The sequence below is a fragment of the Macrotis lagotis genome, chromosome X (assembly GCF_037893015.1).
Source record: "Macrotis lagotis isolate mMagLag1 chromosome X, bilby.v1.9.chrom.fasta, whole genome shotgun sequence".
In the NCBI taxonomy this organism is placed as follows: Eukaryota; Metazoa; Chordata; class Mammalia; order Peramelemorphia; family Peramelidae; genus Macrotis; species Macrotis lagotis.
The window spans coordinates 637,234,209-637,251,253 of NC_133666.1; the positions used below are offsets into that span (position 1 = coordinate 637,234,209).

General features: G+C 43.5%; 1 protein-coding gene across 1 annotated transcript; it reads right to left on the minus strand.

Annotated features, from left to right (window-relative positions):
• Window positions 1-363: 363 nt before the first annotated feature.
• Window positions 364-15,454, minus strand: HAPLN4 (hyaluronan and proteoglycan link protein 4). Its single transcript, XM_074202197.1, has 5 exons — window positions 15,347-15,454; window positions 15,125-15,233; window positions 13,669-14,031; window positions 4,345-4,647; window positions 364-1,738 (listed from the first exon to the last, which is right to left on the minus strand). Exons 1-5 carry the CDS (start codon window positions 15,452-15,454, stop codon window positions 1,377-1,379), a joined length of 1,245 nt encoding a protein of 414 aa, XP_074058298.1. The 3' UTR covers window positions 364-1,376.
• Window positions 15,455-17,045: the final 1,591 nt, after the last annotated feature.

Below are 17,045 nucleotides of genomic sequence, written 5' to 3' on the forward strand. Positions count from 1 at the left end.
AGTATCTGAGGTTGGTTTTGAACTCCCATCCTCCTGACTCCAAGGCCAGTGCTCTATCCACTCTGCTACCTAGCTGCTCCCCTTTCTATATGTGGGATTTTGACAAGCAGAAGCATCCTGATAACCTAGCCTGAGGGTATCCCAGGTGTGCTAAAGCCCTACTTAGTCTCCAACTCTCTTTTTCATTGTGGGTAAGAGGGAACCCAGACAGGTAAGAGACCTTGAAAGGGACATGCAGATAAAGCAGGCACAGGCTGAGATGGGTTGGACCTGCACTTTATTTGGGGCAAGAGGATGAGACAAGCAGGAAGAGGCTTAGGTCCTGGAAGGGGTAGAGATTCTCCTCCCCAACTGACCCCTGGGTGGTGGGGACAAGGGACTGGTGCATGCAAGCCTCTTGCTTCCTAGTCATAGGATCATACATTTGGACCTGGAAGGGACCTTAGAGGTCATCTAGTCCAAACCCCTCATTTTACAAATGAAGAAACTGAGAGGTTACCAGAGAAGTCATGTGACTTGCCCAAAGTCACACAGGTAGTAAGTGGCAGAGCACAGTCCTTTGCTCCAGATTCAGTGCTCCTGTTGCAATTCCAATGTCCTGTCCCTGTAGGAAGGTTCAAGGGAAAAGGAGAAGGGGAGAGGGAAGCAACTCTGATCCTGGGGACCCAGGCTTTCTGCTTTCCAATTATAAACGTCCCGAGGCCGCCTGCGGAGTCGGGCGCAGTAGATGCCACCTGGAGTTTGGGGTAGCAGCCCCCCAGGGATGATTGGGCTGCTAGGAAGAGGTCAGTCACCGTGGCAAAGTGTGTAGGGAGGAGCCAGTCTCTATGGCTACAGCAGAAATATTCCTTCGGGGGGGTGGGGCAAAAGTCAATCACAGCAACAGCTCTAAGGAGCCTCAAAAAGGCTCCTGATCACCATAGCGACTGCTAGAGGACCCCTTCCTTTCCCAGAGATTGGAACAGGACTGGCTAGGATCCTTCCACAAAGGGGAGGGGCAGTTTGGTCTTCCGGTTGAAGTCTTGAGACATCACGCCACACCCCCCTCCCAGGGGAAAAAAGGTGGAGGCCGAAATTCCTTCTCTAAGGGCGGGGCAAATGCTGGTCCCCATGGCAACTTTAAAAAAGCCCTCGTTGGGGAGATTGGAATGGATGTTGGTCTCCATGGAGACACCCAGACATCCTTCTGGCCGGGGTTGGGGAGGGACGATCAGATGCTGGTCCCCATGGCAACATCTTAGAAAACCCCTTCCCTCAAGGGGAAGATACGGATGCTGGTCCCCATAGCAACATTTAGAAGTCCCTCTCCGGGGGTGTGGCAAAGGCCAAACCCCTCGGTGGCCGCCGGGGGAGCCCCTCCCTGGACCGGGCCCCAGCTAGACGTGCAGGGGCCTCCAGGCGCTCGGGTCCCTCCAGCCCCAGCCCCAGCGCGCGGCCCCTGGGTCCCGGGAGCCGGGCGCTCGGTAGCAGTAGACGCCGAAGAGGCGATGCTTCTTGTCCGGGAAACCGAGGTTGCGCACACCCGGCCTCTGGCCTCCGCAGCGAGCCCGGGGGTTGACGATGGGGTAGCGCACGCTGCCGTCGCCCAGCCAGCCGGCCTCGCAGCGGTCCAGCAGCTGCAGCTTCCACGCCGCGTATAGCTGGCCCACTTTGGCCACCGCGGCGCCGCTGCCCGCGCACGCCCGCACCGCCTCCGGAAAGCTCACCTTGCGGTAGGGTTTCAGGAAGAATACCTGACCTGCGGACAAAGACACGGCTGAGGACACCCCGATCCAGACCCAACCTCAAACTTTTTCCCTCAGCCCTGCCTTTGGCCTTCACTGAGTCCTGAGACACCTTGGGGAGCCCTCGGACACCTGGAATATAGGAGCTCCTCTGCCGCCACCATCACTAAAAAATAAAACAAAAAACAACTCATATCTTCAGAGACTTCTCTCCTTCCTCAACATCCTCTTTAGGACCCACCTACCCACCCAACCCAAAGAGCTCCATTACTCATTTCCTCGGGGATACAATTTACAAGTCAAAAAATCCCATTTACACACACACCACCTCCTACTCCTCAAGAAAACAACTTTAGTAAAACATAATAAATAAAGAGCTCAGCTATACTGAGTCAAAAACACAATTATATACAGCTACCTCTCTCACTCACAGTTAAAAGCATAGCCTCGGGAACACATGGATGAGTTATCAATAACATTCAGTCATTCATTCAACTATCACTGAAACTTGTTTGATGCTGGGACCCTTGAGTTCTCCTTGTGATGTTGAGAATGGCCTACTCTGGGTCATCCCTCCAAAGGTCAAAGTCTAGTTAGGAGGTTCATTCACAGATCCACAGATCTACAACACAAACTACACCATGGTCAGAGAGAAAAAGAATGCTGAAGGGGCTCAAGGGATGGAAAGAAGTGAGGACAAATAGCTAAGACTTCTTGGAAGAGGAGGAAGAGCAGGAGGAGATGGCCTCTGAGCTGGTCCTTGAAGAGAAGACTGAAAAAATCATGGGGGGGGGTCTCCAAATGCCAGGCTGTTTGGACATTGTCTCAAGGGCCACCAAGTCATTGATGGTATATGAACAATGGAGGTTTAGATCACTGTATTTGGAGTCAAATATTCTATCAGTTCAAATTCCAGCTCTGACACTAACTGTAAGACTTTGGGCATATTTCATTCACCTCGGCCTCACTTTGCAATTTCCTACCAACTTCTGAAGAGAGATCAATCCAAAAGTAGACCTAGTTGCCCCAGGAGATGGTGGATATTCCTCCTTATAGGTTTCCCCAGAGGATGCTGGATGCCCGGTTATCCAATGTGTTGGAGAAGAGTTGTTCTTGCTGAAGTACAAATTGGATTTAATGAGTAAGTCCAAACTCTATGATTTTGGAGAGGGTCAAGTCCAAAATGAATCTGAGATTTCAAGTCTAGAAATTTGGTATGAGTTTGGTGATGGGTTGTAAGGGAGGGGGAAAATGGGGGTACCACTGACTAGATCAGGGAAATCAGAAAGAACAGATTTCCAAGAAGATGGTGCTGGGTTTGGGAGAGGATGAATTTAAAGTTATCTAGTATCATCTCATGAAGTTGCATAGGGATTCCCAAAATTAAAAAAAAAACACATCGGGGAAGCTAGGTTGCTCAGTGGATAGAGCACTGGCCCTGGAGTCAGGAGGACCTGAGTTCAAATTCAGCCTCAATAATTTGGCCTAATTACCTAGCTGTGTGACCTTGGGCAAGTCATTTAAACCCATTGCATTGCAAAAACAAAAAAAAATTATTTAAAAAATAAACATTTAGCACCCTCACATACAAAATCTCAAAACTCTCTCCTCTTTCTCGTTCTCTCCCCCCACACCAACAGTCACACAAACCACACAGAGTTGCAAACTGAACACGGCACTGTGTTCCCCAAAGTAGGGTCCATTACTGGTCCTTCAGAAAGATGCCCTTCACTTCCCAAAGGTCTGAACATAGCTACAGTTGTTGACTCTAGTTAACTCTACTATTCTTTTTTTTTTAAGGTTTTTAAGCAAGGCAAATGGGGTTAAGTGGCTTGCCCAAGGCCACACAGCTAGGTCGTTATTAAGTGTCTGAAGCCGGATTTGAACCCAGGTACTCCTGACTCCAGGGCCGGTGCTTTATCCACTACACCACCTAGCCACCCCTTTCTAGTTAACTCTAGTCACCAAGGGAGTCTCCCTCGAAGCACCCTTAATACCCAAGTAAAGGAATGCCCAGAAATATGTTTCAATTCTGGGGGACTGGAGATGAATGAGGTCCCACTACACCTGCTGCAAAAGTGTAGCCTCCAGTGGACTAGCAAAGAAAAAACACCCACCAGCCTCTTTGAAGTATGAATGAAAGGGTATCTTATCTGCAGGGAGCCAGGCCCTGCTGAAGATGTGGCTAGTGCAACCACAATCTCTAAATCCTGTGGAGGACAGAGAAGTGAACAGAGGAGGAAGAAAGGGGGTCTTCTAAAACTGAGGTGAGGAGAGGGTAATCCGAAGTACAGAGGAGTTGACTAGAGAACCAACTGCAAGGGAAGAGCCAAATTGAGATTGGGATTGGGGATTAGGAAGGCTAGAAGGGCTACCCTGGAGATGGGGTCCTGCAGTGGCTGCTGGGAGAAAGGGTAGGGGGCGAAGGGACACAACTAAGAGAGGACTTGTAGACCTAAGTGAGTATCTCCAGTGAGAGGGTGAAGAGTTGGTTGGGTGAAGATGAGGTGGGCAGGAGGTGGCAGGGTAGTGACTGCGATGAATGGAGACCCGAAAGGAGGGTCAGGGGAGAGGAGGGGAGGAGGAAGGGGCCAGCAGCCCGGGGAGGGCCCACGCTCACCCTGGAGGTTGGATGTGAAACAGAAGGCATCGTAGCGCTCGTCCTCCTTGTGACGGTAGCCGTAGTTGCGCACGCCCACGGGAGCCTCCCGGCGGCCGCACTCCTCGCGCGGCTGGCCCACGGGGTACTGCACCGAGCCGTCCTGCAGCCAGCCCGCGTTGCACCAGTCCAGGCCCTCGCGCCAGGCCGCGTGCAGCTGCTCATAGGATGCCAGGATGCCATCCTGCTCGGCGCACGCCCGCTGAGCCTCAGGGAAAGTCAGCGTGTAGCGACCCAGGCGCGGATGGTAGGGAAAGATCACACCTGGTTGAGGAGAGGAGTGGAAAACCCCGACTTAAGGCCCAGACACAGAGGCACCTCGATCCGACCCACTGGCCCACCCGTCATCCCTCCTGCTCAATCACCTCCCCAAAGCCTACAGTGAGACATCCTACCCTTTTTTCCAGCTTCATCACCCAAAACCCAACTCTGCCTCTCTCTCCTTGTCCACAGGAGATGACTACACCCCTCAGGCTGAGAGTTGTCAAACTTCAACCTACCTTAACGGTCTTATCTCCCCATCATCCCAGGCTAACCAAACTGGAAAATCCACCTCTTTCCCTTTGCTCACTCAGTTCTTCATGCCTGGAATGCCTTTCCCCCTCCTAAATTTGCTGTGAGACTCTAAGGTTTAGCTTCTTGACTCTGGCTTGGTTAAATCATTTTTCTCTCAGCCTCAGTTTCCCCAAGTGAAAAATGGGGAGTGTAATCACAATAGTATTTGCAAAAAAAAATCCTTAGTGTTTCCCCATCTATAAAATGAGATGGATTTGATAATTTCTACAGCATCTCCAATTCCATCTTTGTGTTCTACCTTCTATACAAGATCCTCTGTTCCAAAGGGCTCTTCCAGCTCTAACATTCTTTTGTTCTTCGAAATCCTACAGGTCTTACTATTTGAGGTCCAACCTTCTCTGTTCCACCAAAGCAGAAGTGATTTTTTCCTTTCTCTGAACCTTTCCCCTTCTCCATTCCCTACTATACCTCTGCCTAAGGATGCCCCTGCCTTGTGTAGGAAGCATACTCATTTTTATCTATTAGGTTAAGCCACCTAAGCAGAAGAACCATCCCATATTCATTTTTCTATTTTCTCAAACTCAGATCAGGCATTCTGTAAATAGTATCAAAAAAAATTAGCCCATTAGAGATGAAAACACCTTCAAGATGACCCAGTCCAACATATTTTCCTGATGAGGAAATTGAGGCCTACCACCTACTGCTTACATGTTGATTATCTTCAGGCTCTGACCTGGTCATCTTTCTATATGTTATCCTTTTGGTTCAGTTAATTATCTCCATGCAAATGGATCTTAAATATGTCTAGCCCTAATCTTATCCTATTCCAATTGAAATTAAAACCTATATCATCTACTTTATGCAGAACATCTCCACCACAACTTCCCATCAATAATACAAACTCAACATGTCTAAAAAGGAACTCATCATCTTCCTCTCCTTCATACTTTTGCCTTTCTGATGAGGGTATTACCAATATATCCACATTCATGACTTTGAAATTATCTTTCACTGTTTACTGTTTTGTCTTCACATCTATAAATCTTGTGTATTTTACTCATAAAAATTATATCCAATCCTCTTCTCTGCTCATATAGTCATCACCATAATTCAGGACTTTATCTCCTCTCCTTTTGATTATTTAAGAGACTTCTAATTGGTCTCTGCTGACAAGTAGCTAGATTATTTATGTGGTACTATAAGGTTTGCAAAGTGTTTTGCAAATACCATGGTGATTATACTCCTCATTTTGCAGTTGGGGAAACTGAGACTGAAATAAAAATGACTTGCCCCAAGTCAAAAAGCTAAAAAGAATCTGAGAAAAAAAAGAATCTGAGGTCAGTCTTAAATTCAGATATTCCTGATTCCAGTCCAGCACTCTATCACTATATCTCCACATGCCTCAACCTCCTTTTTCTTCAATTTTTCTTCCATATAAGGGTCAAAATAATCTTCCTAAAGCAGAGATCAAAGTATTTCAACCCCCTGCTGAAAACTCTGTTGACTCCCTACTATCTCTTTTCAACTACCTTTCCAATATTTCAGATTATTCTAGATTGCCTTCTACATTTTAACCAAATGGATTACTTAATGACTTATCAAACTGGGACATCCCTCATCCCTCCCTGCAGCCCTATTAACCATTCTGGAATTAATTATTCTTGGACTGCACTCTCTTCTCACCTTTGCTTCCTATAATCCTTATCTGCCTTAACAAGTCATCTGAGCTTCCACCTTCCTCCCAGAGTCTTCCCTGATACCCTAAAATATCCTCGATTCTCTTAATTTTTAAATTACTTTCTCCTTTGTATATATCTTATATATATATATATATACATATATATATATATATATATATATATATATATATATATATATATGAAAATGTAAACTCTCTGAGGGAAGGGACTATTTTGGTTTTGTCTTTGAAAACCTAAGTACCTGAATTACATAATCTTGCCCTGTATTTCATGAATACATTCTTACATGTGTTCATGGATCACCTATTAGTGATTCTGGTGGGAGGTAGAGAAAGGAATTTGAAACCATTTGGGAATTAATGGATAACCTTCTTAATCCAACCCTCCTTAATGCTACTAAAACTAGAAAAACCTAGCAGTATAGCTCCATGGAAATAATTATGATTATAACTAGTATTCATGTAATATTTAAGGTAAAACAAAGTGCTTTGTATATGTTAACATCCTGTGAGATAGTTGCTATTATCTCCAATTATAGAAGTTAAGTGACTTTCCCAGTATCACACAGCTAGTAAGCGTCTGAAGTTAGATTTGAACCTAAATCTTTCTATTTCAAATACCACACTCTATCCATGGGCCTCAAAACCAGAAGATCTGAGTGAGAACACTGGGGAAATCACCCAACCCAACATGTTTCATCTGTATTGTTTTGAAGAAATTGATGTGAACATTTAAGTACAATTGGAATGTGAATTATTACTATTAAAGAATGTGATCTGGGGACCCTAGAAGTCTCCTAGACCTGATCAGGGGCTCTTTATGATAAAAAAAATTACTTTCATAATAAGTCATTTTAATTTCTAAAAAAGTAAATATTCTAATTTAATCCACTTCAACAAAAGTCCTTTGGGGTCCTCAATAATTTAAGACTGCAAAAGGTCCTAAGACTTCAAAGTTTGGGAACAACTATTATAAATTATTCTTGGAAGCTACTTTTGCCTATGGATAGGGCCTTATTATTAGATTTAGGTCAATAATCTTTTTAAAGATTTTTGTGAATCTTGATTCTATCATCAAAACTAGAATTTCTGAAGCACCTACAATGTGGGAGGCTGTCCTAAGTTCTTTGGATACAAGTCCTAAGAGTCTTTTAAACCCAAAGTAGACCCCCTAACCTGGATTGCTAGAGGGAAAGGTATCTCCAGCTTATTCCTACCCACCTGACTAAGTCCCACTGATTCAGATCATCTTATCCTAAATCAAGTCTCCCCATCAAATGTTCTCTCCTGGTCTCTTACAGTTCAGAAATCTTCTACTGCCCCAGACTATAGCATTTTTTTTTGCATCTTAATAATATCAAGTGGTGTTATATGTTTTAGTCATTTAGACCAATCATGTAAACTACTCTCGCCCCCATTGTCCAACTCTGAAGACAAGAAATAGGTACTGAACACATTTTTATTGAACTGAGTTGTTCAAGGATCTTTTGAGTCTAAGATGCTGTGATTCTTGGATCCTGAAATCAATACTAATAAAAATCCAGGCTTTCACTGAAACTGAGTGAGAAAGCTGTCTAATCCAACCTATCCTTGGAAACAAATCTCCTGCAATCTACCTGACAAGGGGTGAGCCAGACCTTCAATAGAAACTCTTTTGAACATGAGCTCCTTAAGAGCAAGAACTGTTGTCTTTGGGTTTTATTTCACCAGTATAGTTCTTCACATAGAGAAGGGGTTAATATTTTTTCACTCATTTACTCATTCATTAAGGGAATAAGAACTCACTTCCTCGGGACACAGCCCATCTCACTTTGTGAAAGCTCTAATTATTAGGAAACTTTTCCCTGAAATCAAAACTAGTTCTCTTTGAGATTTCAGCCCATTGTTTCCAATTTGGGACCTTGAGATCTAGGAAGACAATTTGGTATCTTGAGGTCTAGGAGGACAAACAACAAAATCTCTTTTGTCCATGACAGTCCTTTACTTGAAGACAGCTATCTTATCTCCCCTAGTTTTTCATTCTCCAATCTACAATTCTAAGCTCCTTCAATCAATCCTCAAGTACCATAATTTGAAAGCCCTTCAATATTTTGGTTGCACTCCTCTGGAAACTCACCAACGTATTAGTGTCTTTTAAAAATGTGGTATCCAGAACAAAACATAATCATTTGGAGCTGGCCTATCCAGAGGAGTGTACAGTAGTCCTATCTTTTCCCTCCTCATGACTTCATGCAGCCTCAGAAGGTATGAACTATCTTGACTGCCATATTATACTGTTGAATCCTAGTCACTAAAACCCCTAGAATAGATGGGGCAATATTTAACACCAAGTTTAAGACTGCGTTTGTCCCTAGTAGATTTCTTTTTATTAGGGGTGGCTAGGTGGCGCAGTGGATAAAAGCACTGGCACTGGCCCTGGAGTCAGGAGTACCTGGGTTCAAATCCGGTCTCAGACACTTAATTACTTAGCTGTGTGGCCTTGGGCAAGCCACTTAACCCCACTGCCTAGCAAAAACCCCCCCCAAAAAAAAAAAAGACTTATTATTAGATTTAGGTCAATATTCTTTTTAAAGATTTTTGTGACTCCTGATTCTATCATCAAAACAAGAATTTCTGAAGCACCTAAAATGTGGGAGGCTGTCCTAAGTAAGTTCTTTGAATACAAAAATGTAAATGGAACAGTCAATTCTCTCCATAAACTGACATTCTCCTGAAGGAATAAACTATGTGGAGGGACAAGTAAATATATAGAGCTTATATTCTATCAAGGAATAGAACTTGCATAACTACAATTCAGTATTTGGGCAATATTCTCTGTTTACTATTTGGGCAGCTAGGTGGCACTGTCAGTAGCACCCTGAACCTATAGTCAGGTAGGCTCATCTTCTTGGCTTCAAACCTGGCCTCACACATTAACTGTATGACCCTGGATAAGTCCCTTAAACCCTTTTGCTTCAGTTTCCTCAACTATAAAACGGGGATAATTATAGCAGCTACCTTTTATGGTTGATTGTTGAGAAGATAAATGAGATTATTGTAAAGCACTTAGCAGTGTCTGAAACATAATAAGTACTAGACAAATATGTCTATTCTATAGACAATTAGGTGGTGCAGTGGATAAGAGTGCTGGGTCTCAAATCTAGAAGACCTGAGTTCAAATTCAGCCTCAGATACTTATGAGTTATGTGGCCTTGGGCAAGTCATTTAACCTGTATTTGTCTCGGTTTCCTCATTTGTAAAATGGGACTATAACTGTTATTGTTCAGGCATTTCAGTCTCTTCCTGATCTCATTTGGGGTTTTCTTGGCAAAGAAACTGGAGTGGTTTGTCATTTCCTTCTCCAGCTCATTTTACAGATGAGGAAACTGAGGCAAGCAAGGTAAGTGACTTGTCAAGGGTCATAGCTAATAAGCTTCTGAGGTTCACATTTGAACTCAGGTCTTTAAGACTGGTCCTGCCCTCTATCCACCTACCCACCCTAATATGACACTACCCATGTTTAATGGCTATGAAGATCAAGTGTGATATTTTTAAAGTGCTTAGGACATAGTAAGCACTATATAAACACTAGCTACTGTTATTTATAAAATAGATACAAACTAACTTGGTAGGAAGGGCACTTGCAGTTGGGGGTGGGGTGGGGATGGGAGAATCAGCAAAAGCTTCATATAGGAGGTGGCATTTGGACAAATTTTGAAAGAAATCAGGCAAGGGTGATGAGAGAGAGCATTCCAGGTCTAGGGAAGAGTCAGCACAAAGACAGGTTTGAGATGGAGATGAATGATGAGGTACAGTGTGTAAAGAATGGCAAAAAAGATAGTCTGGTTGGAGCTCAGAGTATGCAAAAGGACTGATGGAAGAACGAAATTGGAAAGGGAGCTTGTGAAAGATTAAGAAAGGTTTTAAAAGTCATTTTTATTTGATCTGGAAGGAAATAGGGAGTCATTGGTGTTCACAGGGAAGGAAATAACATGGTCAGACCTGGGCTTTAGGAAAATCATTTTGACAGTTGTTTGTAAGATGGATTAGAGGGACAGGCTTAAGGCATCATGGAGATTAACTACATGGTTATTACAATCATCAATGTGTGAGGTAAGGAGGGTCTGAAATAGGATGATAGTTGTGTGCATAGAAAAAAGGGGATGGATGTGAGAAATGTTGTAGGGACAGATCTGGCAATTGATTGGATATGTGGGATGAGTACAAGAGAAGTATTGAAGATGACACCAAGGTTTTAAGCCTTTATGACTGGTACCCTTGATGTGATAAGAAAATTAGGAAGAGGGAATAGTTTGAGATAAAAGATAATTAGTTCAGTTTACAGATATCTTCAATTTGGGATGTCTGTAGAACATACAGTTTGAGATGTCCAAGAAGTAGTTGATGTGTGAGGTTCAGTCTGGATTTTTAGATCTAGTAATCATGTGCATAAAGATGATAATTGAACCCATGAGAGTGCTGAGATCATCAAGCAAAATGGTATAATGCATGAAGATAAGCCCAGGCCAGAACCTTAGGGCATATCCTCAGATTGGGGGTATCAAATATCCCTCCTAGATTTGGTCATTTACATGTTTGATAAGTATGCCTTTTATTTCTTCCTCTAAGTCATTGATAAAAATGTTAAATAGTAGAGGAAGAAACACCAATCTCTGGGCTGCTTTACTGGAGAACTCCTTCCAAGATGACATCACACCAGTCAGGATAACCTGAGTTCAAATTCAGCCTCAGACACTTAATAATTATCTAGCTGTGTGACTATGGACAAGTAACTTAACCCTATTGCCTTACCAAAAAAAAAAAAGAAAGTTCAAATTTTTTGAGTCCAATTAGTTAATCACTTATGAGCCCACCCAACTGAACTATTTTTTCCATGGAAGCTATCATCTCTTCCATGGAAATTGCAGAGACCTTGTCAAATAACTTGCTGCTATCTAGGTAGACTGTATCCATAGCATCCTCTGATCTTCCAGGCAGAAATCATTTACCCTACCAAAAAAGGATATTGGATTATCTGCCATGAGTCATTCTCTTTTCTTTTTTTTAGGATTTTTGCAAGGCAAATGGGGTTAAGTGGCTTGCCCAAGGCCACACAGCTAGGTAATTATTAAGTGTCTGAGACCGGATTTGAACCCAGGTACTCCTGATTCCAAGGCCAGTGCTTTATCCACTACACCACCTAGCCGCCCTCATGAGTTATTCTCAAAGAAATCATACCAATTCTTTGTTGAGCACAACTTACTTTTCTTGATGTTCACAAACCATCCCTCTAAAACTACAATAGAGAATAGGGGCCAGCAATCAAAGTAATTGGCATCATTCTCTTAACTTCAACTTGTAAAGCTCTTCACAATCTACAAAGTAACTGTTGGGGAGTTGGGGCAGGAATTATTATCCCTTTTGTATTATTATCACCTTTATGTGAAAACAAAGCAAACAAAGCCTCAAAAGAGGCTTTCTCACAAATGTGAGTCTAAGAAGGAGGCACCAATTCCAGATTAACTAAAGTCCAGATGAAAGTGAGGCCACTGAAGTTGACTTTAGGACAGGCATCCCAGGACAATACAGAAAACCATAGTACTTTCTCAATTCACTTTTACTGAACCAAGAAACACTGTTGAGTAAGAATGCTTAGGCTTAGACTTTCTAAGGCCTGGAGCACCCCTCAGTCTGGTCCTTCAAGGGATTTGACACAACAAGGCCATTATTCATTGGAACGCTGTCCTATCCTTCCCCAAGGTGAGGGGTTGCTGGATGAGAGAATTCAGGGCTATCCCTCCTGGCTTGAAGAGTGAGCATGTAATTTGAGATGATCTCATGTTAGGATAGGAGAAAAGAATCCAAGAAGGGACAATGTCTAGAACCCTTTCAGCCTTGGTAAGTCATGCCCCTCCTCCAGGGGAAAGTGAGGAATGGCCCCCAGAATTGTCTTTGGGAGTCCTCTTCAGAGAAGTAGAAGCAGTGTTATGAGAAAGCGTTCACACTATGACTTCCCAGCTAGATACTGTCATCCTCTAATGTCCTTGTTTTTTCCAATGAAAATCACAGAATCTCAAATCTAGACAGGTCTTCAGAGAACATTTAGTCCCTAACAAGAATGATATTATCAACACACCTGATAAGATGTTATCCTATCTTGTTCTCAAACACGTAATATACACTTTGCTGGATGACTCAGTAGATAGAGCATTGGGCTTGTAGTCAGGATAGACCAGAGTTCAAATCCCACCTCAGATAATTTACTAGTTATATGAACCTGAGCAAGTCACTTAACCTCTATCTGCCACAGTTGCAAAAAAAAAAGATAATAGCAGCTACCTCCCAGGGTTGTTAAGATAAAAAATGAGATAATAAAATAAAGCACTTTGCAAAAATTATGAGGTATAAATACTAGTTATTATTGTGTTTATAATAGTTTTTTTTTGCAAGGCAATGGGGTTAAGTGGCTTGCCCAAGGCCACACAGCTAGGTAATTATTAAGTGTCTGAAGCTGGATTTGAATTCAGGTACTCCTGACTCCAGGGCTGGTGCTCTAGCCACTACGCCACCTAGCCACCCCATGTTTATAATAGTTTCCATAGAAAGATCCACCAGGAGAGGAGCACACAGACAAGGTAATGATGGTACTACCACATTAAATTTAATGTATATTAAAAGGAATAAGTTGTAAGGGTTTTGTCATTTCACAATCATTTTCTGTTCTTTGGTGAAATACTCATATTCATGATTTTCTAATTCACAGTAAAAAATTTAAAATGAAAAGACCATACATTTTGCTTTGTTAAATTAAAATACATGCCTTAACAATCAGTGCTATTTTCTTCCAATAGCACAACTCTATTCCACTTCTTGATTTTCCTAATCAAAACCATATCTCATTTTCTTATTTCTAAATCAAAATGTCTGTTATACTTCCCAATTTGTCCAATGGAAATGCTCCTTCCCCCTCCCCCCTGATTTCTCCCCTCCCCCCCCGCCATCCCACTTCCTTATTCTTTTACTTAAAATTCCTTCATAGGTCATCCCATTGCTCTTTCCCTTGTCTCCTGAATTGACCCTGGTTCAGGTACCTTCTAAGTCCAAGCTGACCATGCCAGCATCATCCTCGAGTTCATTGGTGACCTCACATTCATAACGGCCATAGTCCTGTAGCGTGACATTTCGGATAATCAAGGAAGCATCTCCAGGGCCATCTTCCTGCAGGGATGTCCGACCCCGGTAACTACCAAATGCCCGCCTCTCTTTGCCCATAGCCACGAAGACATCACGGAAAGCCAATGGGTCAGTCACTTTGGTCCACTTAAGGCGAATTTCATCTTCATCATGGGCTGAGATGTCATAGTGATAGCGGCAGGGCAGGACGATGGTTCCCCCTCGATGCGTCACCACCTTTCCTGGTGCTGTCTGGACCACTACAGCCCCTGACTCATCCTCTGGAGAGCAGGGAGTGTCAGAGGGAAGAAGCAACCACCCAGAGGCATTCTAGTCACTCTGTCCACCTACCCCAAGTCACCCTTCTCTTTAGACATTATGGACTTGGGGAAGAGTATGGGAAGTCAAGGGTCAACTACAAAAGGCATATTAATCTCTTCATTCCTAGGCCAAGATCTGAATAGAGGTAAGAGGTAATGTTGGATGGAATGCAGATGGGGGGGTATTTGATGATTGACTCTAGCTTGTTCCCACTCTGTACCCTTAGCCTTCCCTCCCCATGTGATGTCTTTCTATTGTTAAAGAGGGTTCAGTGAAGTGACAGGGGCCCATAGATTAGGATAGGAACCTACTGGATTGAAGGTTGAATGAAAAATATGGGGACTGTGTGAGAGAGAATGAGAGTCTAAGGAAAAGGGTAGAGAGAAATGAGATGAGAGATCCAGTGAAGGAGAATGAGGCTCATTGAAGGCAATGAGAGCTTGGGGAGGGTCCTGGGGGACACAGGAGATCAGCTGTCAGTTCTGGAGTTCAGAGAAATGTTGATGGCTCAGTGGAAATGAAAGGCTCACTAAGGGAAGGTGAATGCTCATTGAGTGGACAAAAGGAGATAAGGGTAGGGTGAAGTTTAGCGAAGGAGATAAAAGCTTAATGAAGGGAATTGGACTCAATGAAAGCTCAGTGAGGGGAAGAGGTGAGGACTCAGTGAGGAGAGGAGAGCTTAATGAGGAATATAAGGGTTCAGTGAGGGGATGGAAGCTCATTGAGGAGGACATTGAGGGCAAAGATGTTTCAATAAAGGAATATAGGCATAATGAGGGGAATGGGATTCAATAAAAAGAATGAAAGATCAGTGGGGGGGGATGAAACCTCACTATGAGGTTGAAACTTAATAGGAATGAAAGGGTCAGTAAGGGAAATAGGTACTCGGTAAGGGAATAGGAGGTCACAAGGAGTGAACAAGGGACCATCGAAATGGATGAGTCCCTTTAAATCTGTGGGGGGGGTTATCCGTGGAGGATTATTCCGCAAAATAGAAATTATTCCTGTCAAAGTGAAATGCTAGAGGAGAACCCTGTCCTGCCCCCAACTCACCTAGCACATGAACAATCTTCTTCCGGCCCCTGTCACTGCCCCCGAGGGCGGAGGCTGCAAATATCAGGAGGATCCAGATGTTGATACCCACTGCCTGGCAGGAGGGCCCCTAAGGGAATGGAGGTGCCTAGAGTAACTAACAAGTAGGAACTGAACCCCTAAGGAATAGGAACTGGGGAATGGGGAGAGATTTATGTAAGCATCTACGGCCTCTCTACCCACAGTTCTCAGATTAGCCAAGAATCCTCCATACCTGTATGCCCCTTCTCTAATCATTTCCAGTATAGATTCCGAGGGAGAGTAGATTTTGACTAGGATTTCGAGGGACATACTGGGAAATGGAGGAGACAAGGAGAGGAAGAGAAGCAAGTACATTCTTAGGGGAAGGAGAAGCCTGAGGATGAGTGGGGGTAGAGAGGCATAAAATGGGTTCAGGATACAGTAAGGAAGCTGGTTAGCTGGAGGACTGGGGACGTGTAGAGGCATCATGTAGAGGCTAGTCAGTGTAGTGTAATGGGAAAAGTTTTGGCCCAAAAGTGAGGAGACCTGTGTTCTGCCACCAACTAGTTGTGTGACCTTGAGCAAGTCATTTCCCCTTCTCCAGACAGCAATTTCCTCAGTGATAAAACAGGAAGAAGGGAACTAAATAACCCTTCCAGTCCCAAGAAATACACAATTCTAAAACTGGAATGATAGACTAGGATTGGATTAGGAAAAGCCTTGAAGGCCAGGCTAAGTAATTTGCATATAAGTCTGAGCCCTGATTATATCTGTGAACAGAGGCATTTTTGTCATCCTGCCCATAATGATATTCTTTTCCTGTGTCTCTATTTCTTTTTTCTTCCCTCCTCTAGCCATCCAATAACATTCCAAGATGGAAGATGAGCTAATGGTGTCCATCTAGGGACTATTAGTCATGATGGACTAAGTCTTGATATCTTAGGTCTTACTTGTCATAGAAGTCACAGCCAGGAAAGTACAGCTTTCTAAAATGAAAAGAACAATGGACCTGGGAGCCAAAGAACATGGCTTTGATCCCTCCACCTTTCTCCTCCCCATTCTGTCACTTAATAGCTGATGTGAGACTTAAATGAGATAAATGATATGAAAATGGCACTATAAAACACAATAGAATGACAGAGATGAGGGAGACCAGAGAACCCAGACTACTAATGCTGGGGAGCAGCAAATTTGGAAGGGACCTGAAAACACAGAATATCAGGCCTGGGAGAGTCCTTAGAATACAGAATGTCAGAGCTGGGAAGGTCCTTAGAATGTAGAACATCAGAGCTGGGAGTGTCCTTAGAAAACAATGTCAGAACATGAGGAGCTTCATATTCTGAACTGGAAAGTTGATATTCTAAGTGGAAATAACTTGACAAGGACACACATGAGATAGGAGCAGAGATGGGGATCAAACTCAAGCCCCTGACTCTCAGTGCAGACTTAAAATGTAAATTATTTCTTCTTCTTGGTAGTAGTAGTAGTAGTAGTAGTAGTAGTAGTAGTAGTAGTAGTAGTAGTAGTAGTTGAGGTGGGGAGAAGGGGTAGCAACAGCTGCCTTAGAGTCTGGGATCTCTTCCCCTCATATTCCATGTGGAGCCCAGTAGCATTCCTCTGAACTCAGGTGAGTATCTCATGGACATATGTAGCACACACACTATCTCCCCACAATCCCATTCTCTTTCATGAATATGCTGTCTCTCTCTCTCTCTCTCTCTCTCTCTCTCTCTCTCTCTCTCTCTCACACACACACACACACACACACACACATATATAACACACACTTACTCCCCTCCAACAAACTTACTCTCCCACAAACTCACATACATGCAGGCACACTGCTATGGGGGCAGATTTCACTCAAATCTCTCTCTCTCTCTCTCTCTCTCTCTCTCTCTCTCTCTCTCTCTCTCCTCTT

Coding starts and splice junctions, on each gene's coding strand:
- HAPLN4 (XM_074202197.1), bottom strand. CDS start 15,454: ATGTCCCTCGAAATCCTAGTCAAAATCTACTCTCCCTCGGAATCTATA. Junction 15,234..15,346: donor TCTTGGCTAATCTGAGAACT/GTGGGTAGAGAG, acceptor CCATTCCCTTAG/GGGCCCTCCTGCCAGGCAGT. Junction 4,648..13,668: donor GGTCAGCTTGGACTTAGAAG/GTACCTGAACCA, acceptor CTCCTCAACCAG/GTGTGATCTTTCCCTACCAT.